General features: G+C 57.2%; 1 protein-coding gene and 1 long non-coding RNA gene across 2 annotated transcripts; one reads left to right on the top strand and one right to left on the bottom strand.

Annotated features, from left to right (window-relative positions):
- Positions 1 to 306: 306 nt before the first annotated feature.
- On the bottom strand, positions 307 to 27,237 carry FIGNL2 (fidgetin like 2). Its single transcript, XM_045073117.1, has 2 exons — positions 26,968 to 27,237; positions 307 to 2,736 (listed from the first exon to the last, which is right to left on the bottom strand). The coding sequence occupies exon 2, from the start codon at positions 2,723 to 2,725 to the stop codon at positions 755 to 757; it is 1,971 nt and encodes a 656-aa protein (XP_044929052.1). The 5' UTR covers positions 2,726 to 2,736; positions 26,968 to 27,237; the 3' UTR covers positions 307 to 754.
- LOC123389967 lies at positions 2,707 to 17,971 on the top strand. Its single transcript, XR_006604646.1, has 6 exons — positions 2,707 to 3,547; positions 6,723 to 6,845; positions 12,470 to 12,567; positions 14,765 to 15,290; positions 15,675 to 15,783; positions 17,131 to 17,971. It is a non-coding gene; the product is annotated as an uncharacterized LOC123389967 (long non-coding RNA).
- Positions 27,238 to 27,929: the final 692 nt, after the last annotated feature.

Raw genomic sequence — 27,929 nt, 5'->3', positions numbered from 1 at the left:
TGGGTGTTTTTTTTTTCTTTTTTCTTTTTTTCTTTTGCTTGCCCTACCCCCTAAGACCCAAGGATACAGCTGGGTGAGTGATATTGGGGTGGGAGGGAACTCCCTACCCTCTCCACCTCAGCCCCTGGACTTCCAGATCTCCTGCAAAGGAACACTGCTTTCTTTTGAATGAGAGGGACCAAGAGAAACAGAGGCTGGAAAGCAAGGGAGGGACAGAAGCACAGAGGGTGATAGATGGAGAGACAGGGGAAGGAGGAGCAAAAGAGAAACAGGGCCAGCATATGAGGTCAGTGACAAAACCACAGAGAGAGAAAACTACGCTAATGCAGAGAAAGATGGGGAAGGAGGGAGCCACTAAGAGAGCGAGGAGACAAAAGGATTGTGGCGAGGGCGCAGGAGTTCCTTAGGCCCCGGGTGCCAGCCCATCCCGGGTGCCAGCCCATCCCGGGTGCCAGCCCATCCCGGGTCTGCCCGTCGGCTGGGCGGAGATGGCGAGTTTCCCGTCCACAATAAATAGGAAAAACCTGAGTACACAGCGCATATGGCATCTATCTGCCTAGCAGAATCATTTTCCTTCCCACGGAAAAAAAAAAAAACAAAAAAACAAAAAAACAAAATCCACCAGCAGCCCCTCCCATCCCCCAGCCCACTTTCATCACTCCGGGCCCCCTCCCAGCCCGGTTTGGCTAAAGACAAGCTCCCGACCGGAGGGGCGGGGAGAGAGGGGCGGTTGCTCCCGCGGCCTCCGGGCGCGTCAGTGTCCGGAGCCGTACATTTTGTCCCATTCCACGTACGAGTCCAGGTCCTTGGGGGAGGCCCTAGGGCCCACCTTGGCGAGCGCTGCCTCCAAGTCCTTGTAGGAGAGGGGCCGCTGCAGCCCGGGGAGGCCCGCCCCGGCCGCTGCCTGCTGGCACAGCTGCCCCAGCTCGCCCCCGGAGAAGCCCTGGGTGCCCTGCACCAGGGCCGCGAGCTCCCGCTCGTTCAGCGCGCAGCCATGCTGGACCAGCGCCCGCTGCAGGATCTGCCCGCGGGCAGGCCCGTCGGGCAGCGCCACGTAGAAGCGGAGAGCGAAGCGCCGCCGCGTGGCCTCGTCCAGAGCCGCGGGCCGCGAGGTGGTGCCCACGACCAGCACGCCGTCGGCCCCTGCGCCGCAGCCGCCGTCCAGACAAGCCAGGAGCGGCGCCTGCAGCGCGCCTGCCGCAGCAGCGACGCCGTCGTCCCGAGCCTGGAGCAGCGCGTCCAGCTCGCTGATGAGAAGCACAGAGGGCGGGCGGCAGCGCGCAGCCGCGAAGGCGGCCTGGAGGAGGTGCGCGCCCTCGGCGGCGCCCGGCGCGGCAAGCGTAGTTCCGCGCAGGCGCAAGAGCGTGGCACCCAACTGTGTGGCGAGACAGCGGCCCAGCAGAGCCTTGCCGGCACCCCGCGGCCCGAAGAGCAGCACGGTCCGCGGCGGGCGCGGGCTGCCGGCGTAGGCGGGCGGCCTGAGGAGGGGCCACACCAACTCCTCCTCCAGCGCTGCCTTGAGCGTGCCCTGGCCCGCCACGTCTGCCCACTGCACCGGGGGTCCGCAGTCTAGCATCTTGCTCGTCACCAGCTCCAGGGCCCCCGGGTCCAAGCCTTTAGGGGGCTCTCCCGACGGCACTGCGAAGCCCCCGCGGGGAGCCGGCGCCGGGGCGCGCTCCGGGAACTTTTCAAAGGGCTCGAGTTGCGGGCCGTAGACGGGGGAACCCAGGACCTTCAGGGGGACGCCGCCACCGTACTTGCCCGAGGCCTCCTCCGCGGCCCCCGGAGGCTTCGGCCGGAACCCGTTGCCCCGACACTCGCCGTTGTCCGTGTTGGGGTAGGAGGCGCTGTCGGCCGCCGGGGCCTTGGCGGGCTCGTAGATGTACTTGCGGTAGCGGCCCTCCGCGCCCTCGTCGGCCGCCTTGCGCTTCAGCGACACTCCGGCCTCGGCACCCTGGAAGCCGTAGGAGGTGGGCGCTGGCCGGGGCGGCGCGGGCGCGGGCAGGGGCGTGGGCGCCGCCAGGCCGGAGGTCAAGTAGGGGGCCGACGGCGGGGCAGGCGGCGGCGGGAGGGCCCCGTAGCCTGGCTGCGCCGCGTAGCCCCCCGCGGGGTAGTTGTACAGAGGCCCCGAGGGGCCGTAGCCCGGCGGAGGCGGAGGCTGCAGGAGCGCAGCGGGGGGCGGCGGGGGCAGTGCGGTGCCGGTCTGCGCGCAGTAGCCAGGGGCCAGGTACCCCCCGCCGTAGCCCGCCCCATACTCGGGCGCCACCGACGGGCCTCCGCACGCGTTGCCGGCGTAGAGGGGTTCAGGCAGGTTCCCGGCTAAAACCGGGGAGCCCCCGAGGCCCCCGGAGCCGCCCCCGCTACCGGACTTGGTTCCCGGGAGGCCCTCGTGGAGGGAGGCCAAGGGGTAGGGTGGTTCCGGCCCTGGCCAGGGCTCGGGGTCCCCCTTGGCGCCGTTGAGGAAGGCGGCGTCGCCATAGCCGCCCAGCGCTGGGCGCTCGTAGGGTGAATCCAGGACCCCTGAGTACTTCTCTGCATAGCGCTTGAGGAGGTTGGAGGCTGTGAGGGCAGAGATGTCGTCGTGTGCCCAAGCATAGTGGCAGCGCTGGCGACCTCCCGGGGGCAGCTCCAACTTGTGGGCTGGCGACGGGGTAGTGGAGGAGACATCCAGGTGCTGCTCTGGCCACTGGTTGAGGGGCTGGGCGTGTTCCGGTGTCCAGTGCATCTTCAACAGAGCTGTGGGCGAGACGGGGAGAAGCGGCTAGAGGGGTCGTGCAGGGCCTTTCAGAGCCCACCAGCCGCCAGCCCCAGGCAGCTTAGATGGCAGCTTGACCCACGCCGGTTTCCACCATCCACCACCCCCGTGCCACCCTCCAGGGCCTCCCTTCTGCAGGCACCACTAACTCAGTACTTGCCTTGGAGGGCACGTCCCAGGATTAAAACTGTGTGAAAATACTTTCCTTAGGTCTAGAAACGATATGTTTGACCCTGACTTCACCTCAAGAGGCAATTCAATGATGATTTTGTCCCAGCCACATAAGCCCTGCCCTCTACAATACCTGGTCCCTGCTTTCAGACCTAATGTAGTTAAGGGGTCCACAAAGAGTGAGGCACCCTGCCCCCAGAAATAGTCAAACGCAAGTGGGGTTCCTTCAGTAAGACTTGTTTGCTACACACCCACCCTGTGCTAGGCATTAGAGATACTACTAGGTTTGCAGAAAGATGAATGGCCCTGGAGTTTGACAGTCCTACCTGAACTATTCCCTGCAGCCCTCCCCTAGATTCCAGGGGCACCTTTAGGCCTCAAGTCAGAGACTCCAGTGTGTGGGGGCAGTGCCTGGTGGTCCCTGGGAAACTCCAGGGACTGACCCAGAAGCATTCACTTCGGTCCACCTAGTTCCTTTCAGTCTCTGCCTGGTGAAGTCAGAGCACCTGGGTTCCAGACCCCCATCTGCACATGCTGGCTGTGTGCCCCGGATGTGTTTCACCACAATACAGAACCGCGATTTAGAAGAGACAAATCCTATTCCGGAGAAGATGGGGAAAAGTGAGTAGAAAATGGGTCACAGATTTGTTTGCGAGCTTCCCAGTAACCACATAACTCACTTTGCAGAATAAAAAACACCACCCTACTCAAAAGAAGCAAAATGTTCCTGGCGTAGAAATCTTGGAACTTTTTTCTATAGACTTCAGAAAGCAGGCCTGTGAGATGTAATGAACCATGACCTCTTAAGACAGCCATGCCAGAAACATGGCAGAAATGTTCCACAGAAGTTTCTTACACTAGTCTTGAGCACCAGCCAAGGCATGTGCCAAACGCTGGTAAAAGGGATTCAGGTTTTGGGGAACAACACTTTTGCAGGCACATGGATGGGCTGGCCCGCTCTGAGGATTAAATCTCAAAGACTAAATGGGCCCATGGCATGCCAGAGAGGGTTTTTGCAAATGATTATTTCTCAAACCTAAGCTTTTGGTAAGATACGTTAAACTCACAGGGTTAATATTCTTTCTTCAAATTTTATTAAGCCAATAGTAAGCATTGTGCTAGGCAAAGGGGCAGACTGAAAGGCAATACGATGGTTTAGACAGGTGGAAGGGACAGGCAGACAACATCATTTGGGAGGTGGTAACATAGAAGGGTGTGCCAGAGGCTCTGGAGCTCAGGGAAATGTGCCCCGTCTGCTTGAGAAGAACTCAGCAGGGAGGTGGTGTCTTTACCAGACCTTGAAAGGTGAGGGGCCAAGTTGGGTGGGGGCCGGCCAGCAGGTTCCCTCGCAGGCCATTCAGAAAGCCAGGGCTGTGCTAGCTCCCACGCCCTCTCTACTCCTTCAAGACCCTTTACTGCCACCTTCTGGAAAAATGTCATAATAAATCTTCAAATCTATCGCATCCGTGGGGTAAATTGTCCCCCTTTAGAAGGGCTCATGTTCAGTGTACAATTTGCATGACCATACATTGCGAGCCTCGCGGGAGTGCTAAGAAATGCTGGGTCACTGGAGCCTTGGAAGTGGGTGTGTATGGGGGAGTGGCAGAAGAGGCAGCAGATCAAGTGGCTTCTGGTGTTCTCCACAGTTGTCCTCACTTGCAGCAGCTTGTTGACAGCACCACCTCTGTTGACCTCACACCTCCTACGGCTGTGACCTGCTGCCAGTGGGAGGGGACACTCTTTGAACATAAAACTGTATTCTCATCCCCACTGCCCTAAGGAGGGCATGAGCCACATAGACACTAAAGCTAAAAAGGGAAGTAGGGTTCTTTGAGGTTTTATCTCCGAGAGGTAATCCTGGCCACCAGGGACAAGAGGTTCAGAGCAGAGACAAGAGACCGAGTGTGAGGTCTGTGGAGGGCGGGTATGCAGCTCTCCAGCTCATGGTGAGGGGGGTCTCCAAAGAACAAAGGCATTACCTAGAGTCACTGGGGGTTAATTTCCCAGGACTTCGGAAACCACAAGTGGTCCTAGTTTGCCGGGTTCTGTGAGGTAATATCAGAGTTCTACAGATGCGGAGCACCTGATTCTTGATTTCGGCTTGGGTCATGATCTCAGGGTCCTGAGACTAGGCCCCACGTTGCTCTCTACACTCAATGGCAGTCGGCTTGAGATTCGCTCTCCCTCTCCCCCACCCGGTACTCATTCTCTCTCTCACAAATAAATCTAAAAAAAAAAAAGTTCTACAAATGCAAATACTGTGTTGTGGCACGGACCCCAAACCTGTTTTGTTTTTTTCTATTTACTATTATCTGTGCTTTGGCTCCTTAATATGGAGAAGAGAGATTTGACCTTGATCATACTTCCCCCCCCGCCCCAGCACGCTGGGGAAAAAAGCATGACCCCTCCCAGAAGGACACAAAGAAAGCTCTGGATCTGGACTTACCCACATACTTCCCCTCAGCCCCTGCCAGACCCTCTGCTCCCCCTCGTCTCTGTCACGTGGTAGCCTCCCTGATCCTAGCACTCAGCTCCTGCTATGGCCACCAGGCTCTCTCCAAACACACAGCCCAACCTCAGGCCTGCTCTACTACTCCAGGATTAGCCCCTTTCAGGCAGCTCCCAGCCGCTCCCTCGAGGGACCCTGTCCTTGGAAGCTCATGCTGCCCACTCGGTCTCCCCTCCATCCCTCAGATACTGGCCCTTCCATTCCAGGTTATTCGCTGTCCATTTTAGCCAGGGGCACAGCTCTCTCACTTCTGGCCTTCCGTTTTCACCCTTATCTGTATCTCCTTTACAGCCCAGTAGACCTGAGGGGCCATCCACCCAAGCCCTTGACCCCAGTCCAGTCCAGGCTGGGACCTTGCCTCATCCATTAACTATTCCAACCCCCTATTATGTCCCACTTCCCTCCCCACAGCAAGCTCAATTCTTTCCCACCTCCGAAAAGACCTGCTAGACCTTCCTAGTCCCCCCCACTAGCTATGAGCCCATCTCTCTGCACCTTCTCCCCATGGTTTCTGCTAGAGGTCCTTTAGACCATTCACTGGGGAGCCGGGGACCAGGTCAGCAAGTTCTACTGAACTTGTCACATAGACTGCATCTGGAGACTTCCTCTCACCCCTTCCAAGGGAAAGAACAAAGGTCTGGCCACAACCAAGCTGCCACAGGAGCAGGCTCAAGCAACCAACCCAAGGAAAAGGAGAGGACAGAAGTTTGCAGGAGAGGGCAGGACGGGGAGGTTGCCTGACCTGTACACAGGCTGAGGATGTGGGCCTACATGAACCCGAGGACACAGCTGCCGCAAGCCCCCGCTGCTGGGAACACGCACTGTGCAGATGTGCGCAGCTGCAGGCCACATGCATGCATGTGTGCGTGTGCATGAACATATACACGCTCGTCTCAAGCTTGCGGTGCCGCCTCAGCTGGGTGCCTCTTGACACACCCATGCCCACCACGGCCTTGCCTTCTCTCCCTTTCAGACATGCAGACCTAGGGCAGGCGAGGACAGGGGAAGACCATGCTGTCTCCCTGCCCACATCCCCAAGCCACTTATGGCCCACAAGCTCCTGCCATTCAGCCTCCTGCACCCGGAGGGGGCCTCCTCCCCACTTTATAGGCCACACTCCAGTGCCCGCATCAGCTAAGGAGGGCGAGGCAAGGCCCCCAGACTGGTCTTTACTTAAGCCTGTGACTTTCCCTGGGTCTGGGGAGGACCCTGGAGGAAAAACAATTCTCTACAGCTGCACTGTTTGGGAAGCAAGGTCAGGATCCTGATGAAGCTCTTTCTCTGCAGACCCATGAAAGCCAAGGGCCCTCCCACGCGTAGGAGGCTGGAACTCCACTTGACTCCATGCATAGAGCACAGCCTTCGAGCTCACAGGTGACGAACAGTAATGGCAAGTTACTGGATGGAAGGGTGAGTAAAGGATCCCTTGAACAACACTCCGCCCCTTGTTTTTAGGAAGTCTTCCAGGATGGATGACAGAAGTCATCTGTCTTCACAAACGCCCAAAACACTCGGCGCACCTGTTTCCGTCCCTGTCGGCAGTGCCCAGGACACTTGGTGCATTGGGCCTGACACAGGCTAGGAGAGTGTGATTTATAAGAAACACATTTAGTCTTTGTTCGCTCTTCCTGGCTCACAGCTCCCCAAACCCTTAAAATGTCCTAAGGGTAAGAGCAATGGGGGCATCTTTCCCTATGGTCTCTTGTCCTCAGTCCCTGAAATTGCTTTGCAACCACAAAGGTGAAGTGGGTGGGTTATTTACAACAAGCCCTTTCCACTGCACCTGAGCTTATGATAATGTGATGATTTTTGGAAAAACCCCTATAATCTAAGGATGGAGGCTGGTTGCCAGAGGAACCAGCCTTGACTAAAGGGTTGGAATTTTCGGTCATACCCCACACCCCTCCACACCCAAGGGAGAGGGGTAGAGGTTGAACTCAATCACCAATACCCAGTGACTTAATCAATCATAGTTATGTAATGAAGCCTCCATAAAACCCCAAAAGGACAGGGTTTGGAGAACTCTGGGGTTGGCGAACACGTGGACATGCTGAAGGGCCCAGAAGCTCCACACACCTTGCCGTGTGCATCTCTTCCATCTGGCCATTCCCGAGTTGTACCCTTTTAGAATAAGCTGGTGATCTAGTAAGTAAACTGGTTTCTTGAGCTCTGTGAGCCCCTCTGACAAATTAATCAAACCCAAGGACGGGGTGATGGGGTTTTAGCCATCAATCAGAAGCACAGGCGAGACAGTCTGGACCGTTGATCAGCATGTGCACTGGGGCAGTTTTGTGGGACTGAGCCCTTACCCTGTGGGATCTGATGCTACCTGCGGGCAGATACTGAGTTCGATTGGTAGGACTCCCAGCTGGACCCCAGATTGGTAGGACAGAGCTGGTTGACCTGTGGAAACCCCCACATGTGCTGTCAGAAGTGGGGCATGTGGCCGTGGAGTGTGAGGATGGGGGAAAGACAGGTGGGGAGGATGTTTTCCCCTCACACAGGCCTGTAGACACTCTTCCTCCATCCCTGCTCCAGAGTCCCCCTCTGCAGTCACACTGACTGCAAGCAAGACACCTAACCTGTCCAAGCCTCAGTTTCTTCAGGAGTCAAAGGTCAGTGGATTCAGGTGGTGGACAGCCAACTTCTCTCTCTAGGGACCCTTTCCAATCAATTTTATACAAGATGCAGCGGGAGGTTATCCCAAGCATGCAGGGCCAGCACCGGCCTCCAACTCCTTAAGGAGGTCCCGAATACTCCTTCTTACAGAAATTCTCAGATTCTGAATGCCATTACCCACACCCAGGGCTGGGGGCAGCACAGGGGAGGGGCAACTGCATGGTGGCTGCAGACCTGAGTGGAGAAGGGACAAGGCGGCCCTCCTGGGCAAGCTCCTTTATCTCAGCCCGGGACAAAGGGGCCGGAGTGGAGAATCCCATTGTCGGGCCGCCTATGGAAATCTCATTAATCTATTCACCACGGCTCCCACAGCCCTTTTGTCCCAGGCTTTTTGTCTGCTGCTCACAACTGGTGCCCTGAGGGTCTCTGGCCGCCTGGCAGAGCTCGAACAGGGCTGTCCACTCCCTCCCACCCCACCAACCCCGTAGAGTGGGCCCTGCCCCCTCGTGCCAACCCGTTACTGGGAGAGGAGAGGAGAGGAGAGGAGAGGGAGGGGTGTGGAGAGGAGCTGAGGACTAGTCCCCTGCTATAGCCTTGCATCCACCGCACAGCAGGCTCTGTCCTAGAGTAGGCCAGAGAGCAGACCCCAACACGGCTGGACCCCCAGAACCCTGCCGGGGGACCCCCTGGAACCTGGCACAGAGCTTAGCATGGGCAGGGCTCAATAAATGTTTAGGGAATGAGCCGGAGGCCAGAGAGGTGGCTGCAAGATTTCCTGTGGCGAGATGCCATTCTCTGTGGGGGCGCTGTCTTGTTGCCCAGCAGCCGGCAGACCCTCTCAGGACACTGATGTGCCTGACTGCGGTTAGTGACACGGAACTGGATCAGACTGAGACGCATCCTTGGGGGTTCTATCCTCGAACAGGAGACAGAAGGTACAAGCAGGAGGGAGGGAGGAAAAGAGAAAAGGAAAGAAGGAATTCTGGCAATTCAGAGTCAGGGGAGGTTGCATTTGGGCGGGGGGATCACCGCAGCACCTAAAATGCGTGTCCGAGGCTGGAGGCCCCGGAGACTTGAGGCCAGTGAGGAGGAGTGAGGAGGACCCAAGCTGAGCAGGGAGCACTGGCATATCCAGCTCAGCCCTCCTCACTGCCCACAAGCTCCCACCTAAGTAGATTTACAGACCACAGCACTAAGTCTGAGGGAGGAGATTCAGGATGCAAAGGGGCCTCCTCCCTCTGGCAGGTGCTTTTCCTGCCTCCACAGGCTGTGGTCAGGCAAGGATGTAAACTGGGGAGCTGGGAACAGCTCTTAAGATCTGAACTCTCCCTCCCTGTCCCCAGACTCAATCCTAGACTGGAGAGTGGTAAAGAACTTGTAGCTGGCAAGGGTGAGGGAAGGGCCATGGAAAAGAGGAGGACTGGGGGCAGCTGGATGGCTCAGTCAGTTGAGCGTCTGACTCTTGATCTGGGCTCAGGTCTTGATCTCAGGGTCGTGGGCTGAAGCCCTGCACTGCCCCCACACTGGGCCTGGAGCCTACTAGAAAAGGAAAGAAAAGAAAGAGAAGTTAAGGACTGGGGTGCATGCCATGGGCTGGAGGAGTGGCAATGGTCAGGACAGATGGGTGTTCCTGTTGGGGCGATTCCCTTCGTGTCTCAGGGCAAGTTGCTTGTCCTCTCTGTTTACTATCTGCAAACATCACAGACTTCCCTGATCCCTCCGACCCCTTAGTGCAAGCCGGATTTCCTCTCCATCCACAGGGCCTGAAGAAATCTAGAAAAAAAACCCCCAGCTCTGCTCACTCTGGCCTCCAGAGGGTTGCTCGCACAGTTCCGCCCATCAGAAATGCCTTCCCTCTGCCAACCAGCCCTCTCCCATCCTTCAGGGCCATGCGGAGCCTGCCTCTTCCATGCCACCTCCCTGGCCACTCCAGTCCTAAGAACCCTTTGCTCTCTTGGGTGAACTGGACAAAGTCCATCTTGGCAGCAAGTACAGAGGACTTTCCTCCTCCTCACTGCTGACTCCATCCCCTTTCAATGCTCCAGGCCAGGGTTCCCTCCACTCTCCCCTTTTCTGCATGGCCCATTCTCCTGCTGGTGATCCTTCTCATCACACAAACATGCTGATATTTCTCCCATTCCAGGGGGGGCCAAAAGCTCACACTAATCTTTTGATGCCCCTCCAGCTACATCCCATAGCTCTCTGCTTCCTATTGCCAGAACAAAACCGAAGCAGGTGAAAAGTTGCCTGTGCTCCTATTTCTAGTTTTCCCCCATCAGCCCTCTCTTGCACCACCTCCCATGAGGCTCTCACACCCAGAAATGCAGGTGCCTGCGCGCGCGGTCTCCTAATTAAACCGGTGGTCAGTCCTCGGCTTGGCAACGCGAGCCTCAGCCCATCACACTCCCTGAAACTTCTTTACTGGGCAGCCCACTGCCCCCTCCTCCTCAGCTCCCTTTACTGGAGAGTAAAGCTCCAGTACAGCTCCCTTTACCACCAACCCTCCCCAACTTGGAGAGCCGGGGAGCCTTCTCTCCACATTAATTCCATCCAGTCTTGCACCCTTGACTGGCGACCATAACACTGAGGACTCCTAAACATGATTCCCAGCCTGGAAGTCTCCCCTGCACTCCCCACTGGCACATTCAACCTCTTCCCAACATCTCCATCCAAGCATATATATATATATATATATATATATATATATATATATATATACTTACTTATTTTAAAGATTTCATTTATTTATTCGACAGAGAGACACAGCAAGAGAGGGAACACAAGCGGGGGGAGTGGGAGAGGAAGGAGAAGCAGGCTTCCCACCGAGCAGGGAGCCTGATGCAGGGCTCGATCCCAGGACCCTGGGATCATGACCTGAGCAGAAGGCAGACGCCCAAAGACTGAGCCACCAAGGCGCCCCTCCATCGGAATATTTAATTGGTATAATGACATGCCCCAAAATCAAACCTCTGACTTCCTCACTCAATCCTTATCCACTCCCCACCCCCCACCCCCATCTTCTGCATCTCAGGAAATGGCAGCTTCATTCTTCCTTGTTGCTCAGGCCAGAAACTCTTGGAACCTCATACCTCTTGCCAGCAAATCAGACTGGCCCTGACTTCAAAATCTATCCAGAATGCAACTGTCTCTTAGCTGGATGCTTACAGCAGCCTCCTGTCCCACCTCCCATTTCCACCCTTGTCTCCCACTCTCTGTTCTCAGAGTAAAAGCCAATGTCCTGGGGCACCTGGATTGGCTCAGCCGGTCAGGCAACCAACTCTTGATTTTGGCTCAGGTCATAATCTCAGGGTACTGGGATCCAGCCCTGTGATCCCAGTATCCAAGGATCCAAGGATCAGCAGAGTCTGCTTGAGGTTCTCCCTCTTCCTCTCCTGCTGACCATACCCCCTCTCGTACACATGTGCTCACTCGCTCTCTCTCTCTCTCATAAAATAAATAAAATCTTAAAAAAAAAAAAAAAGCCAAGATCCCAGGAGCCTGGCTGGCTCAGTCAGTGGAGCATGAGATTCTTGATCTTGGGGTGGTAAGTTTCGGGGTGGTAAGTTTGAGCCCCACGCTGGGTATAGAGATGACTTAAATAAATAAATACATTAAAAAAAAAAAAAAAGCCAGCATCCTCACAGTGGCCCACCAGGTCCTAATGATCTGCTTCCCCATAGCTCTCTTGCCGTTCTACAGTCTATTAAACACTTATTTTTGCCTGCGTTCCCCCCCAGTCCAAGCCCCCCTCAGACCACAGGGGCCTCTTACTCTAGCATAGCAGGTGGGCTCCCTCCCCACAGTGGCCACACACTTTGCCCCACCAGTCCACACTCACAGCCTCAGGGCTCTGTTCACACGGCACTTGGCACTTCACCACGCACTGGCCCCTCCACCTGTAGCTCTCTGGAGCACTCACCATCATCTGTGTACGGGTTGCTTTACTGTCTAGTACCAACTCTAGGAAATTCCATGAGGTCCGGGAAACAAAGGTTTAAAAGTTGCCTGTTTCCTCCTCTTCCATCCTCTGGTTTTGCTCCCCGTCTTATCCCAAGCACCTAGGACAGTGCCTGGCACACAGTAAACTTCTAATAGACTGTAGAACAGATGGATGGATGTTTGGGCCGACAGAGGGGCCAAGAGGCTGGAAATTGCCTCTGTGTCCAAATTAAAAAGGGTGACTAAATGTGAGCCCACATGAGATAGTGGGGGTGGCAAGAGGTAGAGCCAGGGGGTTCCCTTAAGAGTGCATGGGGAAGGGTGTCTGGAGGGGCAGTTTGTGTTTGTGAACACCAGCAGAAACCATCGAGCCTTGATCTGGCTGGACTTGAAGGGCACCCAGCCCAGCCCCCAGGGACCCCCACCTGGCCTTTTTTTTTTTTTTAATCCCCCTACTTCTTTCTTCCCCTTGTTAGGCCTCTGGGAGAGGACAAAAGGGGCGCTGGAATTCCCATCAAAGGCCACCGGACACATGGCAAAGAGATTAGGACCCTTGGGATCCTGCTTCCTGGAGGTAGTGAGGCCTCCCCGCCAGTCTGGCCCCTCTCTGGGGTGGGAGGTGTGTGGGGGGCATGCTCTGGCCCCGGACTCCTCATATGTCAAATGCCAAACAGGAGGAGGTCAGCCTGCGGGGGTGGGGAGGGCTGGCTAAGCAGCCCCCATCTGGGCTGTGTGTGTGTGTGTGTGTGTGTGCGCGCGCGCACGCACACGCACTGGGGGGAGGGGAGAGTGCAGAAATCCCTGCCTATGTCCGCGGTCAGGGCCACAGACAAGCTGTGACCATCTGTTGTCTTCTGGAGAGGCCAGTCCAGGGGCCCAGCACCCTTGAAGATAACCCATGCCTTTCTCCCAGCCTTCTCGTGTTTGCAGAGAACTTCCATGGGCTATCATTTGGTTTCACCCTCACATCTTCCCTGCCAGACAAGCATATTCTCCCATTTTACAGAAGATAAAATGGAGGCTCAGAGAGGGGAGTGATTCTCTCAAGTTTATAACAGCTAGTAAGAGGGGAAACTGGGACTCTTCAGCCCATTCTGCCCACCCTTCCTACCCCAGCTTTGGCCAAGGTGCCTGGGCACCAAACATGGGGCTTCCAGGCACAGCCTTTCCATCCATTCCTGGCTCATTGCTCAGGGCCAGCTCAAGATTGCCCCACAGCTTCCTCTTCCAGGAAGCCTTCTAGGACTGACACCCCCAAGGAAGTTCTGAAGATGCCTCAAATTATAGAGCTCTATACAGCCACTCCTTTCCCATCCTGGGCTGCTGATCTGTCGGGCGGTCTGTTGGTTTGGCCCCCTCGTGTCCCAGGACCTCTTAAGGGCAGTGCAGCCATGCCCAGGAGAAGACGATTCCCTAACTGCACGATATCCACCCTGGGACTGTGGAGGCCTGGCAGGTTGGGGAGAGAGAGCCTCTCATGCCCGAAGTAGCCCTCCCCAAGGCTCACTCAGCCACAAAGGGATCTGCACCCAAGAGCTTGGCTTCAGAGCCTGAACAGAGCCTGGAGTCCAGGGCTGTCCACATCATAGCCGCTAGCCACAGGTGGCTATTCAAATTCAAGTTCATTAAAATGTACAAATGATTTTAAAATGTAAATCATTTATTATAATTTCCCAATTACTAAAAATAAAAACGTATTATGAAAGTTAGATTAAAAGTTCGGTTTCTCCAGGGCACCTGCCACCCTCTAAGTGCCCCGCAGACCCATGTGGTGGTGGCTGCGGTTTGGAACAGCGCAGACACGGAACATTCCCAACATCACAGAAAGTTCTATTGGACAGAGCTGCTCTAACCCCAGCCAGGGCTCCATTCTGCCAGGGAGCCTCCCACTGCAGCTAGAAGGGTCTCCAGGTAAACTTCGCTGGGACTCATGAGTCCTTTCCTTAGGGCTCCTAGGAAGTTTTCTCGCCAGGCAGGGCTCCAGCTTCTGTAGACTAGCTGGACCACCCCCTCCCCACCAGCCCAGCCTGGCCCACAGCCCTCAACCTCAAGGCAGGAGAGGAGGGGCAGGCTGAAAAGAAGAGGATGGTAGGACAGGACAGTCTGTCATCTGGCCCTGCGGGGCTGCACTTCCTTCCCACCCCCCCACCCCCCCCCAGCTGCTCAACACCCCTCCCCCACCCCCACCATCCTCATCCTCACCAAATCCCAAGGACAGATGGGGGCCGGCTGCAGGAAACGTGACCACAGTGAAAGCACTCTCAAATGGCAACAGAATCTGGGGGTCACAGCTGTGTCCCCCGAGGCCTGGCCAGTCCCTCATGTCGGGCCTGTGTCTGCCAGGCCAGGCCTAGAGCAAATTTCAGGGAAGGGGGAGGATACTCAGGAATCTTAGGGGGAGGTTCAGGAGTCTGTAGGTGCTGGATTATTCCAGCAGGCATGGCCCCAGTTAAAAATGCAGTCATTCATGTGGTCACTCATCCATCCAGCCATTCAGAACACGCGGAGTAAGTCCCCACCATGTCAAGAAGTAATAAGAGGATGTAAAGATGGACAGGTGGGCTCCCCAACTAGCCTGACAGGTAGCTTGTTCTGGACTTAATCCTCTGCCCAGGCTAGATGAAGATCCTTTGTCTCTGCCCAGTGGTCTGAGCAGGATGGACACCCCCCCCCCACCAGCCCTCTCCCCTCAAACAGGCCTGCGAGCGGGCGCGTGTACACGTACGTAAGTACGTACACACACACTCTCACTCTCTCTCTCTCTCTCCCAGCTGCTGCCATGACCCCCCCCTCGCATGGTCTCTCTGACCAATCACAGCACCGAAGGGTAAGTCCCACTGGCCAGGGGCCCCCAGGGAGTGTATTAGCACATTTGAACCGCTCAGCCCGCAATGACAAAGCCTGGGGCCTTGGGAGGAGACACAGCAGGAGGGATGGGGGCCTGTGGGGAGCTTACCTCCCTCCCCTCCCAGGGGAAAGCTCAGGAGTAGATTAAGCATTCTGGGGCACAGAGGAATTTGGGGGCCCCAGCTCCAGCAGTGAATAAGCGATCCATAAAATCCCAATTTACACACTCACTGATCAAACAGCGCATCTACTACCCCAGGAGGTTGGGGGGGGTGGTGCTGCTGGGCTGCCCCCACTCTTGCAGAAGGTCCTGGGGAGCCTGGAGCTTCAGACCCAATCTCCTCGAGGGGGGCATCCATCTCCTGCGCCTGCGGACCTGCCTGTCCCTGCTGTGATCTGGCGGCCTTTGGGGGAGGTGGCTGGTCAGACGGCCATCTTGGTCTGCCCTCTGTGAGTAACAGCTTCTTCTCCTGTGCTGCCCTCGGGGCTGCCAGGGCTGGCTCCGGTTTCCTCAGAGCTGCTAATCACTTTTCCAGCTCTGAGGCTCTCCTCCCCACCCCCTTCTTTCCAGCAGCCCCTCCATGTTTCCTTTTGGCCCTACTTCTTGATGCTGTCTGTAGCCCCTGGGGCAGGCTGGGAGCCCTTCCTACCACCACCTCCTCCCTCCCCTCTCCTAGGCTGGGAACACAGCATGGGGGTGGGGAGGGGGGGGTAACCCATCTCCCTGGGGACATCAAGTAGAGAGAACTAGCCTATGGCTACCCTTTGCCTCTTCCCCAGAAAGAAACAATTTGTCTTCACCTCCCTAAACTGTGTTCGCTTCACTTCGTTAAGGCTGCCTGGAATTTCAGCACCCGAAGACCATTCTGGTTCACAGAGGTCCTCTTTTAAACCACACGCCTCTGGAGGTTGCCAGGCCATCAGCCACTCACCCCTTGGGAAGGTGAGCACGGTTGACTGGCTCCCGCCTCCTGCATGACTGAGATGAGCTGTGCTGGGGAGGTACACGTGTTCCACACATTTCGGGGCGAGGCTTTAGGGCAGGGGATCAAGGTGAGGGCAGGGCAGCCCACTCTGCCTTGCCCTCTTCTCACAACTCGAGCCACCTTGGAGTCATTAGGTATGGACTTCAACTCCTGGGCACAGTGGACTGGAGAAAGGGAGGGAGGGGTCGCCCTATCCCCCACTTTCCAGAGGCTTCTGAAGGTCAGGCTATCTCCCAGAGGTCACTGCACACCCGGCCAGGGCTAGGTCTCCATGACGTTCTTCAGCCCCACCAGTGGGCTCCACACCAGGACACACTCCTTCTCTTCCTCGCCCTCCCTCACCTTCATGGCTGCTCCCAGGGACCCTGGGATGCAGCCTGGACCCATGAGCACCTTGAGTGGGGCAGGTGTCTGAAAGCCAGCCTGAGAGATTGACCTGGGGCAGGGACTCTGCACCCACCCTAGCAAGCCCAGAGGATTTGCCGTCTGGAGGTCACAGTCCCGCCTCCCCCTGTGGCTCCCATGGTGCAGGAGGGAGTCCCTCTCTGTGATGTGGGACAAGGGTCCATCTTTGTCCCTCTGGTGTGAAAGTGGCATGGGGGGTTTGGGGGAGCCCACCCAGCATCTCCCTCACTGGGCTGGCCTGAGGTTGGGACTTTTAAGACTTGCTAGAAGGGGGCAAGGGGCTGGGGCAGGACCCTAGGGCATGCTCTGACTTGGCTCTTAAGAGGGCTGGCTAGACGCTTCAGGCTGGGAAGAGTGGGGTGGGGGAGAGATGCTCTCTGGGACCCAAAACAACCCAGTGAGCTTAAGGGAGTCCAAGGACAGCAGTGCAAGTCCCGAGCTGCCAGCTGTGCCCAGAGTGGAGAGCACCCCATCGTCCTGGCCCTGCCTGACCTTCCAGGGGGTCTGCAGCAGCTCTAGGGAACTGAGCTCACCATCACTGAAACCACCACAGCTTCCCACGCCATCCAAGCCTGACCTTGGGCCCCTCTGACCTGTGTCCTGGGGCAGCTTTGGCCCATAGAGGGAGGACCCCTAGGGCCCTGCCCCCTACTCCCTACCCCTACCCCACAGCCACCACTTAGAAACTGCCCCAGGCAACGTCACCTGGCTCTTCAGGTCCCTCCTGAGAGCCCCCTACACCAGACGCAACTTCAACCTGAGCCACACTTTTCATGACCCCTAAGTCTCTTAGGGGGAGATTGAAGAATCTGGGTGAGATTCCTTAGGGCCTCATAGATACCCACCAAGACCTCAGACTTGACACACCAAGAGAAAACATTTCTGCCTTCTCCCTCCAGAATCCATTCATCCAGCTGGAAACCCTGGGGTTCCCATACCGCTCTGCCCCTCACAGTCGCCTCCCATCTATCTGGCAACGGAGTCCCCCGGACCCTGTTTGAAATGACACACAGCTGGCTGGCCCCCACGTTTGGACTCCACCACGGCTGGCCCCCACGTTTGGACTCCCTGCCCTCTCCTTCTAAACTTCCTTCTGCATGGCTGCCCAGGGGGTTCCTTCCATCTGAAACAGACTCAACCCTCTACTGACTTCAGAGTGCACGCCAAACCCCCAGCCTAGCACCAGACGTGGACCCGTTTGTCCTTCCTCTCAGCCCCAGGCCCTGTCCTTCCAGCCCCCTCTCGCCCCTCCGACCTTACCAGTCCATTCTTTGGGCAATACACCTTCACACTTTCAGGCCTTTCTTCCTTCTGGCACCAGAACACCCTCTCCCCCAGTTCTGCAGCTGGGGTGCTCCCACACTCTTAAATCACTCTGCTGCTGTTGCTGGCTCCTTGCTGGGTTCCTCTAGCAAGTCCTCTGCACCTCCATCCTGTCACTCAAAGACCTTATTTAGAGTTGATACCACCCGTTACACCGGGCTTCTCACTCCCTCCCTCCCTGCTCAGAAACCCCTGCCCCTGGGTCTTTGCAGGACAGTTCCAGCAGCCTATCTGCTCCCTGCCTACCCTGTCCTCTCCCTCCCAAAGGCCTCTACCCAGAAAACCTTCTCTGGTACAATGGCAGTGGGAAGAGTAGGGCCTTTGAAGTTTCTATAGTTAAGTACCTGTTTCAGATAATTCTATTTCTTTTCTTTTTTTAAAAGATTTTATCTAGGGGCTCCAGGGTGGCTCGGTCAGTTAAGCATCTGCCTTTGGCTCAGGTCATGATCCTGGAGTCCCAGGATTGAGCCCTCATCGGGCTTGTTCACGCTCTCTCTTTCTCTCAAATAAATAAATAAAATATTTTTAAAAAATCAATTAAAACTAAATAAAAGACTTTATCTATTTGGGAGAGATAGCATGAGCAGGGGGGAAGGGCATTAGGAGAGGGAGAAGCAGGCTCCCCACTGAGCAGGGAACCGAAGTGGGGCTCAACCCCAAGACCCAGAGATGGTGACCTGAGCCAAAGGAAGATGCTTAACCAATTAAGCCATCCAGGTGCCCCTAAATAATTCTTCCTCTTAAAGTTTATTTGCTTTGGGGCACCTGGGTGGCTCAGTTGTTAAGCGTCTGTCTTTGGATTGGGTTGTGGTCCCAGGGTTCTAGGATCCAGCTCTGCATCCGCTCCCTGCTCAGGGGAAGCCTGCTTCTCCCTCTGCCACTCCCCTTGCTTGTGTTCTCTCTCTCTCTCTCTCTCTCTGGCAGTCTCTCTCTCTGTCAAATAAATAAAAAAAATATTTTTAAAAATGAAGTAAAATTTAAAAAATAAAGATTATTTGCTTAAGCACAACAATTTGCAATTGAACCCTGCACTTTCCCCTAGCCAGAGTCAAGCCCTCTCTGAGGCACCCGGCTTATCCCCACAGTATGGAGACAGTGTCAGCGATGCATGCACAAGGCTTGGGGGGCCTCGATGTGTGGACACCCTGACGCATCAAGCCTGTGCTCTGTGGAGGAGGCCGTGGCGCCTGGGCTGGATGAAACCCTCCCAGAACCTGTATCCCTATGGGGCTGTATCTGGGGCTCCTCCCCCCTGGGAATTGGGCCCTGTGTGGGTGTGGGATGGAGGATGAGGTCAGGGCTCTTGACCAGTATTCAATTACAGGCCCCTTTAAAAAGGATTTTTATTAAGTAAGCTCTATGCCCAACATGGGGCTTGAAATCATGACCCCAAGATCAAGTGTTGCAAGCTCTACTGGCTGAGCCAGCCAGGCGCCCCAGTTGTAGGCCCCTTTTATAGTCTAGTAAACCTGTGGTCTGTTCAAAACTACTCTTTCAGTGCCTAAGATAAAAATATATGAAACTACTTACTTGTCAATCATACTTCAATAAAGCTGGAGGCGAAAATGAAATTTAAAAAAATATATGAGGCTACAAAATAAATTAAGAACACTGGAATACAGCTTCACCATCATCCCCTCGGGGGTCATGGACCACAGGCCTCAGCCCAAAAGACTAGACAGAACCTCCTCTCCAGCCCAACCACCCCTCCCCGCAGCCAGGTGTAAGATCTAAGGTTGACTTGGGTCAGTTTGGGAGACATGTGACCTTCAAAAAGTTTAAGCTTTAAAGACTGGGTGATCCCATGTTTCTTGGCCCCAAATATGCCCCCCTCCCTGTGCATGGGGGTGGGCGGGTGGGAGACAGAGGCTGGGGGGAAGCAGGCTCAGGCAGCCCACCCAGGCTTCCCCTGTGGCCACCCCTGCCCCCACCTACGCTCTTCCCAGCCCTGGGGGTGCTGAGCTGAGTAACTCCAACTATGCAGCCTGGCCGGTCTACCTGGGCGTGAGTGGGCAGGGCCGTCCTCAAGGGGGTGGCCCCCCACACCTGTAGGGCCACAGGAACAGAGAGAGAAAGAGAGACTGGGCAGAGGGAGCTAGGCAAACACCAAACTACCAAGACAATTGCTTCTGTCTCTCTGCTCCTGGATGGGATCCCAGCACAAGCGCCAAGCACCTTTCTCAGGGGTTTCCACACATTAGTTCAGTGAAGCCCCACAACAACCCTAAGAAGCGGGTACATCTGTTATTCCCATGTTCTAGAAGAGGACACCAGTCATCGTGCACTAGAAGGACACCAGTCCTCTTCTAGTGCACGATGACACCCACCAGGGCCTTCTGGTTCCAGCTGCTCTTGGGCCCCTCAGGTCAGAAGCAAATGTTATTGTTCCCATTTAACAACTAAGAAAATGGAGGTGTTTGTTGATACCTACCATCCTCATCAACCTCCCGTTCCCTTTAGCCCTCTTCCTTCAATGCCCCCCAACTCAGCCACAGACCCCAGAGTTAGCACATTCCAAAGTGATTCTCACAGGACCAAAGGCATCCTTGCAGGCCGGACTCCCCTGCCCACGGTCCCCCAGCAGCCATGCCCGCTGAGTGATCAGAGAGGAGGAGCAGGGCAGCCGGGGAGGGGCAGGGGGAGCGTTCAAGCAGGAAAGACTCTTGAGAACCCCTATCTCCAAATATCTGAATGTCAGGGGGCATGCTGTGCAGCTCTGCCTCACCATCCTCCTCAAAAGAGGTGACCCCTCCATGAAGAATGTTTGGCTACATGTCAGCAGCTGTCTGAACGTGTGGGTTGTCTCTGGAAGTGATGAGCTCCCCATCAGTAGAGACGATCAGCACGAGACGCTGTATCTCCTGAGAGGGGCACTCCAGGCAGGCTGAGGGGCTCCTCTCTCCTCTCTGCAGGTTTTCTGGATCATCCCCATGTGCGTGTCTAATTGGCACTGCAAACCCAATGGAACTCCTGGTCACCCCACCCCCATCCTCCAGCTGCCTTCCCCACCCCACTGAGGTGCCTCCATCTTTTCCAACAAGGGGCCCACACCCTAAAACTCCAGCCTGGGGGCTCCTGGGTGGCTCGGTCCATTAAGCGTCTGCCTTCAGCTCGGGTCATGATCTCAGGGTCCCCGGATCAAGTCCCGCATCAGGCTCCCTGCTCAGCGGGGAGCCTACCTCTCCCTCTCTCCCCCCTCCCCGCAATTCATGCTCACACGTGCACATTCTCTCTCTCTCTCAAAGAAATAAATAAAATCTTTAGATAGATAGATAGATAAAACTCCAGCCTGAAGAGGGCTCCAGAATGGAAGATGTGACCTAGAAATGGCCACCACACATGGGACACGTCCATATGAGAAAGGAAGAATGAGGGTCAGGCCGCTAAGGAATGCTGCTTGCTGAGCTGGGTGGAAGGGGTGACTTCCTTCCACGGTCAGTGTTTCCAGGGAGCCCCTTTGCCCCAAAAGAAACAGGCAGACTGGGGAGGGGTGGAACCACATGATGTATGCGGCAGGGAGTGGGGGTGGGGGATACAGTATTGATCAGCCACCTTTCTCCCCCCTCTCCCCCAGTGTCTTTCTTTAGCTTAACCTGAATCCCCCCAGTTTTCTTTCCCCACTGACCTAGAAAGAAGAACCAGTCACTGCAGACTCTTGAGCATCCAAGAGCCCAACAGGCCAGTCAGCAGCAGGGGGGTGACTTGCCCAGCTTCCTCCTAATTCCCACTGAACCGGGGTCTCTGGTAATCTCTGAACAGCCTCCCCTAGGAGAACACAGTCCCCTTGAGACCCCACCAGTGATGCCAGGGCCCTGCTGTCCCCGAGTCCCGCGTCTCCAGCCCTGAGCAGGTCACTCCGCTGTTACAGGCCCCCATCTACACAGAGTACAAGGAAAGCAGTTCTGAGAGCATCCCGTGTCCCCTTCTGCCTCATCTCTGGTGCCCAGCGGTCTCATTAGCTCATGGAAGGTCAGCCCCAGTCAGAAAATCGAGGCTGCTGGATGGACAGCTACCCGGAGGGCACCCCCAGGGCCCGGCGCAGGGCCTTGCCAAGGGTGCCGTGCACACGCCATGCTCCGTGTGAGGTGCTGCGTGCTCTGGGCCTCCCTGGCCACAAGGGAATCTAAGGGTTGTTCAGGCTTCCACCTCCCAGATTCCTGAGGTCACCAGACTGGCTCTCCTCTTGCCTACCTCCTGAGCCCTGCTCTCTACCCTGACTCTGCTTTGGAAGGAGCTTCAGAAATGGCCCAGAACTTTCTCACACATTTGCCCCTTTCTTCTTCTTGCTCCCACATGGGAGGTGGTTCTCCAGAGTCCCCGGGTTCTGAGTTACTGAGAGGGTCACCAGAGGCAGGCATGTACTTCAGAGACAAAGAGACACGCTATTTCAGACCAGGGCCTCTGTCTCCTACAAACTCTCTAATTCTTATCCCCATCTTACAGATGAGAAACTGAGACCCAAACAGAGTGACTTGTCCAAGGCAATTATACCTAATTAGTGTGTGTTCATTGCAGCCCAGGGCTTGGCCCCTAGGGTGGGGCCAGGGCTGGTCATTATTAAAAGGGGTCGGCTCAGTCAGTAGAGCATGTGACTCTCTCAATCCTCCGGTCGTGAGTTTCAGACCCACTTTGGGCATAGAGTTGACTTAAAAAAAATTTTTTTAATTAAAAACTGGGGCACCTGTGTGGCTCAGTGGGTTAAACATCTGATTTCAGCTCAGATCATAATCTTGGGGTCCTGGGATGGAGCCCCACATCGGGATCTCCGCTCTGCGAGGGTTCTGCTGCTCCCTCTGACCTCTGTCCCTCCCCCCTACTCCTGCTATCTCTCTCTCTCTCTCTCTCTCCAATTAAAAAAATCTTCAAAAAATGTTTTTTGTTTTTTTTTGTTTTATTTATTTATTTATTTTTTTAAAAGATTTTATTTATTTACTTGACAGAGAGAAATCACAAGTAGATGGAGAGGCAGGCAGAGAGAGAGGGAAGCAGGCTCCCTGATGAGCAGAGAGCCTGATGCGGGACTTGATCCCAGGACCCTGAGATCAAGACCTGAGCTGAAGGCAGCGGCTTAACCCACTGAGCCACCCAGGCGCCCCAAAAAAATCTTCAAAAAATGTTTTAATTAAAAACTAATAAAATAAAATGGGTTTCGGATCACAGCCCTATGGAGCTATGGAGGCTGGCCCATGCCTACAGCCCAGTTCTCCCATTCCCTGAGAACCCTCCACCCCACCTTCAGGGCCCAAGACGGACTGCAAAGTCTGACACTGCCCACACCTCAGTAGGAAAGGAAAAGAGAGCAAGGCCCCTGGGTAGCTCCCATGCATTCCCCTCTCTTTGGTGGGACACGTGGTGAAATGCCAGCTTCAACAGCGATCACAACCTGGAGCCTTGTCACCCGCATTTCTGACCAGTCCTCACAGCACAGAGTCAGTCATTCCAGCCTGGAACTTGGGGCTCCCAGTCCCGAGCTATTGCTTCATTTAATGACCACGATCACACATACTTGGGCACCATTTTTAGTCCCACCTCCCCAGTGAGATATACAGTGTTTAATACGTGCTACTTAAGTATTCTCCAGGATTCAAGATACTTATGAAAATGCTCAGAAAAGAGCTAGACTTCCTTGCCACTCAACCTTGTTCCTGGGGACAAGTAGCCTCTAAAACAAAACAAAATCCCTGAACATCTTCTCCCCAAGCAACGCACTCAGAAATGAGAAGACCAGCCCTCACCCCAACCCAGGCAGTGTGAACCCCTCCCAGTTGAAGACTGGCCCAGCACCTCCATGGCCACCCCTGGTCCCCTGGCTCAGGCTGGGCTATCCCCCTTCCAGGAATAAGGCCACAGAGATGGCATTGAGGGTGGAGTCCGGAGTCCAGGGCTCCTAGCCCCCGCCTCAGCCCTTTGCGCATGAGAAGGGACCTGGACTGGGACAAGGGCTTCTGGATGCAGGGTCCCAGTGGGCTTCAGGGGGCCCAAGAACCCTCAAAGGCAGAGTGCAAAGGCTGGGGTCAATTGATGGAAGGCATCGTTCAAGGAAAGGCTTTCATCAGCCCCTCTGCGGAGCCTGTAAATCAGAAGTTATGGGCAATCTGGAAGCCCCCTTCCATCCCTAATGCTTTTGGGCTATATATGTTTAAACAGAAACCCACTCCCCATCCTTCAAGGCCTCCCCAGCTGCTGCTTCAGGAAACTCTCAGCTTTCTCAGTTCTTTGCAATTTGTGCCTTGCAAGGTCTCTCCTGGGAGCAGGGCCAGCCCAAGGCTCAGATGGCCAAAGACCCCAGAACACCCAGTGGTCAGCCTAGTGTGGCTCGCCCCTGCACACAGCGTCGGTCCACTGGAAGGTGGGGGCGTCAGTGCTGTGGACCACAGGTGCGCCCAGATCTTAGGTCCACCTCTCCCTGCTGCAGCTCTCGAACCTCCCTGAGCCACACGTCTGCGGGGAACCTGGTTTTCATTAAATTGGGGAAAGGAGTGGTTAACTGCCAGCCAAGCCAAGAAGAAGCTAAGTTCTACTAAAAGGCACAGGAAGGGTGCGAGAGACCAGCCTGTCCCCTGCCCTCCCAGGACAACCAGTGGAAGAGGGAGGGAGAGGCGGGGAGGCTGGGCTCCTAAGGGTCCAACAACCACAGCAGTAGGAGCTGGGGGTGGAGAGGGGGGCAGTCCAGGCCCAGATAATAAGCAATTGTTAATGTGATCCATATGGATCCTGACTGGCCTCTCTGTTTAACAGGATGATAATGGCCGGGAAAGAATGCTGGTCTGTGGGGAAAGGAAGGGGCAAAGTCCTTCCCAACTTGGGGGGTGGGGGTGGGGGAGGGTCAGTAATGAGGAGGAGGAGGAGACCCACCCAGGGGTCTCCACCCACCCAGGAGTGCAGCAGCTACCTGCCTGAAAGAGGCCGAATTCCATGCTTTGCTGGCAGTCCTGACCGACCCCCTCACATTCAGCCAACAAATATTCCTGGGGCACCCAGAAGGTGCCATGCTCTGTCCCGGGCCCAGGGTGGGCAGGGAAGGATAGGCTCCATCCCTGTCCTCCCGGAGGAAAAGCCTAGCGTGGACTCAGCCACAAAGGCCGAAGGAGGCACAGGTGCAGGATTAGGAGAACATGGCGGGAGCAGCAAGTGCAGGAGCCGGGGGCTCTGGGGAGGCCACAAGGAGGAAGTATGGCATCCGAGCTGGGCCTTGAAGAATGAGATGGTGGAAAGACAGGGACAATGGGGAAGGCATTTGGCTGAGGGGACAGCAAGAGCAAAGGCAGAGAGGCGTGAAATTGCGTGGAGTCGGAGATCTCAGCAACAAAGCTACAGCCCAGGCAGCGAGGGGAAGGGAGCCTTGCTCCCTAAAAGAGCTGTGGCCATGGATGACCAGGAGGAAGGCAGGAGAGGGCTCTTGGAACAACACATTCCGGTCTGGTCCGGTCCCTCTCCCTAACCCACCACCAGTCTGTGTACTGGAATTGTCTATCCCCGTGATCCTCAGCCCAGACCACTCTTAGACCACGACCAGAGAATTCCGCAGGGCCTCAGAGGCCCTGTGCCTCTCAGCCCCCACTTCTTCTCCTGGGGAGACGGAGGTCCCCCTGAGGAATTCGGGTTATCTGGGACTCACATGAAACAAGTCCACCGCCCTACACAGCTAAATTCCCTTTGGCCCAAGAGGACTTCCCCCCAGAAGGCATTACAGCCAGGGCGAGGGTCCCTCCTCGCTGGAGTTGCTGCTGCGGACACCAACAGATTCGAGTGGAAATAAATGAAATGGTGTTAAATATGGGAAAGGGGGATTTACGAGGCCTGTCACCGCGTCCAGCGCCGCCTGCCGGCAAGCCCCGCCCCTTTCTCGCCCACCCCAGGAAGTCGTGCCCCGCCCCCTGTCCGCCGCTCCGCAGCCGCGGGGTCCGCGCACCGATGCTGGGTCCCGGTCGCGCTGCAGCCGCTAGCTGCCCAGGGAGTGGGTGCTCCGAAGCCAAGGCTCGGCGGAGAACGGCAGCTGCTCCCGGCCAGGAGGTCCGGGGATGGGGGGCACTAAGGAACCTCAGCGCGGCCGTTTCCAGGAGGGTGCACAGGAGGTTCAGGCTGGGGCTCCCAGGGCAGGTCAGGGGTCTTTGGACGGTGGCACCATCCGGCCCACTCCAAAGACTGCACGGGGAAGGCTCTGGACCCCGAGAACGGAGAAGTACACCTCCCCCCCACGGCAGACGCCCAGAGTGGGCCTGGAACCTGAGCCCGGCTCACCGCTGCCTGGCCCGGGGCAAGAGCCCGCTCAGCCGCGGCAGCCCGTGCGGACCACAACACAAACATTCTTCCGTCCTCTATTCTCCTCCAAATTAGGTATCCATGGAGACAGGGCCAGGCAGCCTGACAGCCCCACGGCCTAATCCTGATTTAGTGACCGTCCCTTTAACAGCCCACCCACCCGTCCACCCACCCCTGCGCTCCGGGCCGCCGCTGGTCGCAGGCTCCAGGCCGCTCGCGCTCTCCCCGCGCAGACCCTTCCCAGGCCTCCTCTGCCCAGGAGCGGCTCGGGGACCGCAGGCGCCGGGGAAGGGGGCCCACCTTTGCTAAACTCCTACTGTGCGCCCACCCTTCAGCGGAGGACCCTCGACAGAGCGGGTTCCTACCAAGGGAATCTCTGCGTAGACCGAGAGGGCTCTGGGAGTGGGCAAGTTTAAGGGGCGCTCTCTAGAGAGCGGAGAGCTCCGAGGGTCTCCCTTGTAGCCTGTGGCCCACGGGCGAAGGTAAGTGCAGCTTCTTGCAACGCCCTGACTGTGAGGTGGGGCTACGCTCTCCCGGGCCAGAAGAGAAGAAAGGAAGGGGGTGGGCGTTAGGGGCGCTGGGCCCGAAGTGGCCTCGGTCTCCTGTCACTGCCCCGTCACGATGCTGGGGAATCTCCGGGCCAGGAACCCAGCCCCCACCCCCTCCCACACACACAGGGGCCGCTGGACAAAGACCTGACGGAGTGGGAGGGGCCTGCGGGCCGGCCCTCGGGCTCCGGACACTGGATCCTTCGGGGACCCGAACCCGTAGATCCCAGCTCCCCACCCCCCAATCCCGCAGGCTCCCCCCAGAGCCGGCCGCTAGCTATTGCTGCAACCTGCGCACCAAAGCGGGCGTAGAAGAGGGTGCCCGTCGGCGGCGGAGACGAGATCTCCTTGTCCGCCGTCCCCCTCCCCCCGGGAAGTGACCCTCGGCTCCCACGCACCCGCCCGGGTCTCCGGCTGGCCTTGCCCTTCGACCCCCGCCTAGTTGAACCCCGCGCCCCGCAGCCCCCGCCCTCTCCGGCCCTCGCACTGCCCCGCGCCCGCGGACAAAGCTCCGGACACCCCGACCGAACGGTCACCACCCCCTGACCCCGGCCCGCCCGCGCGCTCCCGTGCCTGCCCCCGCCCGGGCCCGCGGCCCCGTACCTCCGCATCCCGGCCGGGTCCTAGGTGAGTGTGCGCGGCCTGTGGGGGCGTCCGGCCCCGGGACCCGGGCGCGGGCCGGGGGCGACAGGCCAGGGTTGGGGGCCAGCGGCGCTCACCATCCTGGAGCCGCTACTGCTGCGGCTGCTGCGGCCGCCGCGGCCGGGAGCGGGACTGGGCAGTGGGGGTGGCCGGACAAGGGGCCGCCCCGGCTCCCCCCGCAGGCAGGACCCCCACCCCCACCCCCGCCTCCCCTCGCCCGCCCCCAGCGCCCTCCCTCGCAGGCCTTTGCTCCCCTCCCCTTTCCCTGCTCCTCCCCTACTGCCCCTCCCTTCCCCCCAACTCCCGCCCCTTCTCTGGCCCTCTCCACCCCGGGCTCCTTCCCCGCCCTCCCCCACCTCGCCCCCGCCCCGCCCCCACCTCCCCTGGGCTCGCGGGTCCCCTCCTCTCAACCCTCCCGGCTTGGCCCCGCCCCCTCCCTCCCCTAGCTCTAAAATAAATTAGCCACAGAGGGGGAGAAAAGAGCAAATGACCCTTGGTGTGGATGGTGTCCTTGCGCCACTCTCCGGCGCGCCGGGGCCTCTCCCGGGCCGTCGAGCGGGAAGTTGGGGTGGGGGTGGAGGCCGGGCAGGCGGGTAAGGGTGGGGGAGCGCTCTGCCCAGGGGGGAGGCCGGGACTGAGGGGGGCCTCCGAGCGTGTCCGCTGGGTATGAGAGGCTTCCTGGGTCGAAGGGCAAAGGGGAAAGTAGACGGCCCTGCCCGGTGCGTCCCGTCTGCTTGCCGCCCTAGACCCATTCGCCCAGTGCAGCCTAGGCTTTACTAAATAAAACCTTGTTGCTCATGGCCTCATCCTCCCGCCCCACACCCAGGTGCGCTGAGCTCCTACCACGTTAAGAGACTGGATTGCGGGCAGCCCTGGATACAGAGTGGGACACACATAGCAGAGCAAGTCCACCTCTCCACCAA

This window comes from Mustela putorius, unplaced genomic scaffold, assembly GCF_011764305.1.
Source record: "Mustela putorius furo isolate JIRA1106 unplaced genomic scaffold, ASM1176430v1.1 tig00537227_pilon_pilon_pilon, whole genome shotgun sequence".
Lineage (NCBI taxonomy): Eukaryota > Metazoa > Chordata > Mammalia > Carnivora > Mustelidae > Mustela > Mustela putorius.
Note: the sequence above shows the minus strand (reverse complement) of the source record. Positions and strands in the feature narration are given on the sequence as shown.

Coding starts and splice junctions, on each gene's coding strand:
- FIGNL2 (XM_045073117.1), bottom strand. CDS start 2,725: ATGCACTGGACACCGGAACACGCCCAGCCCCTCAACCAGTGGCCAGAG.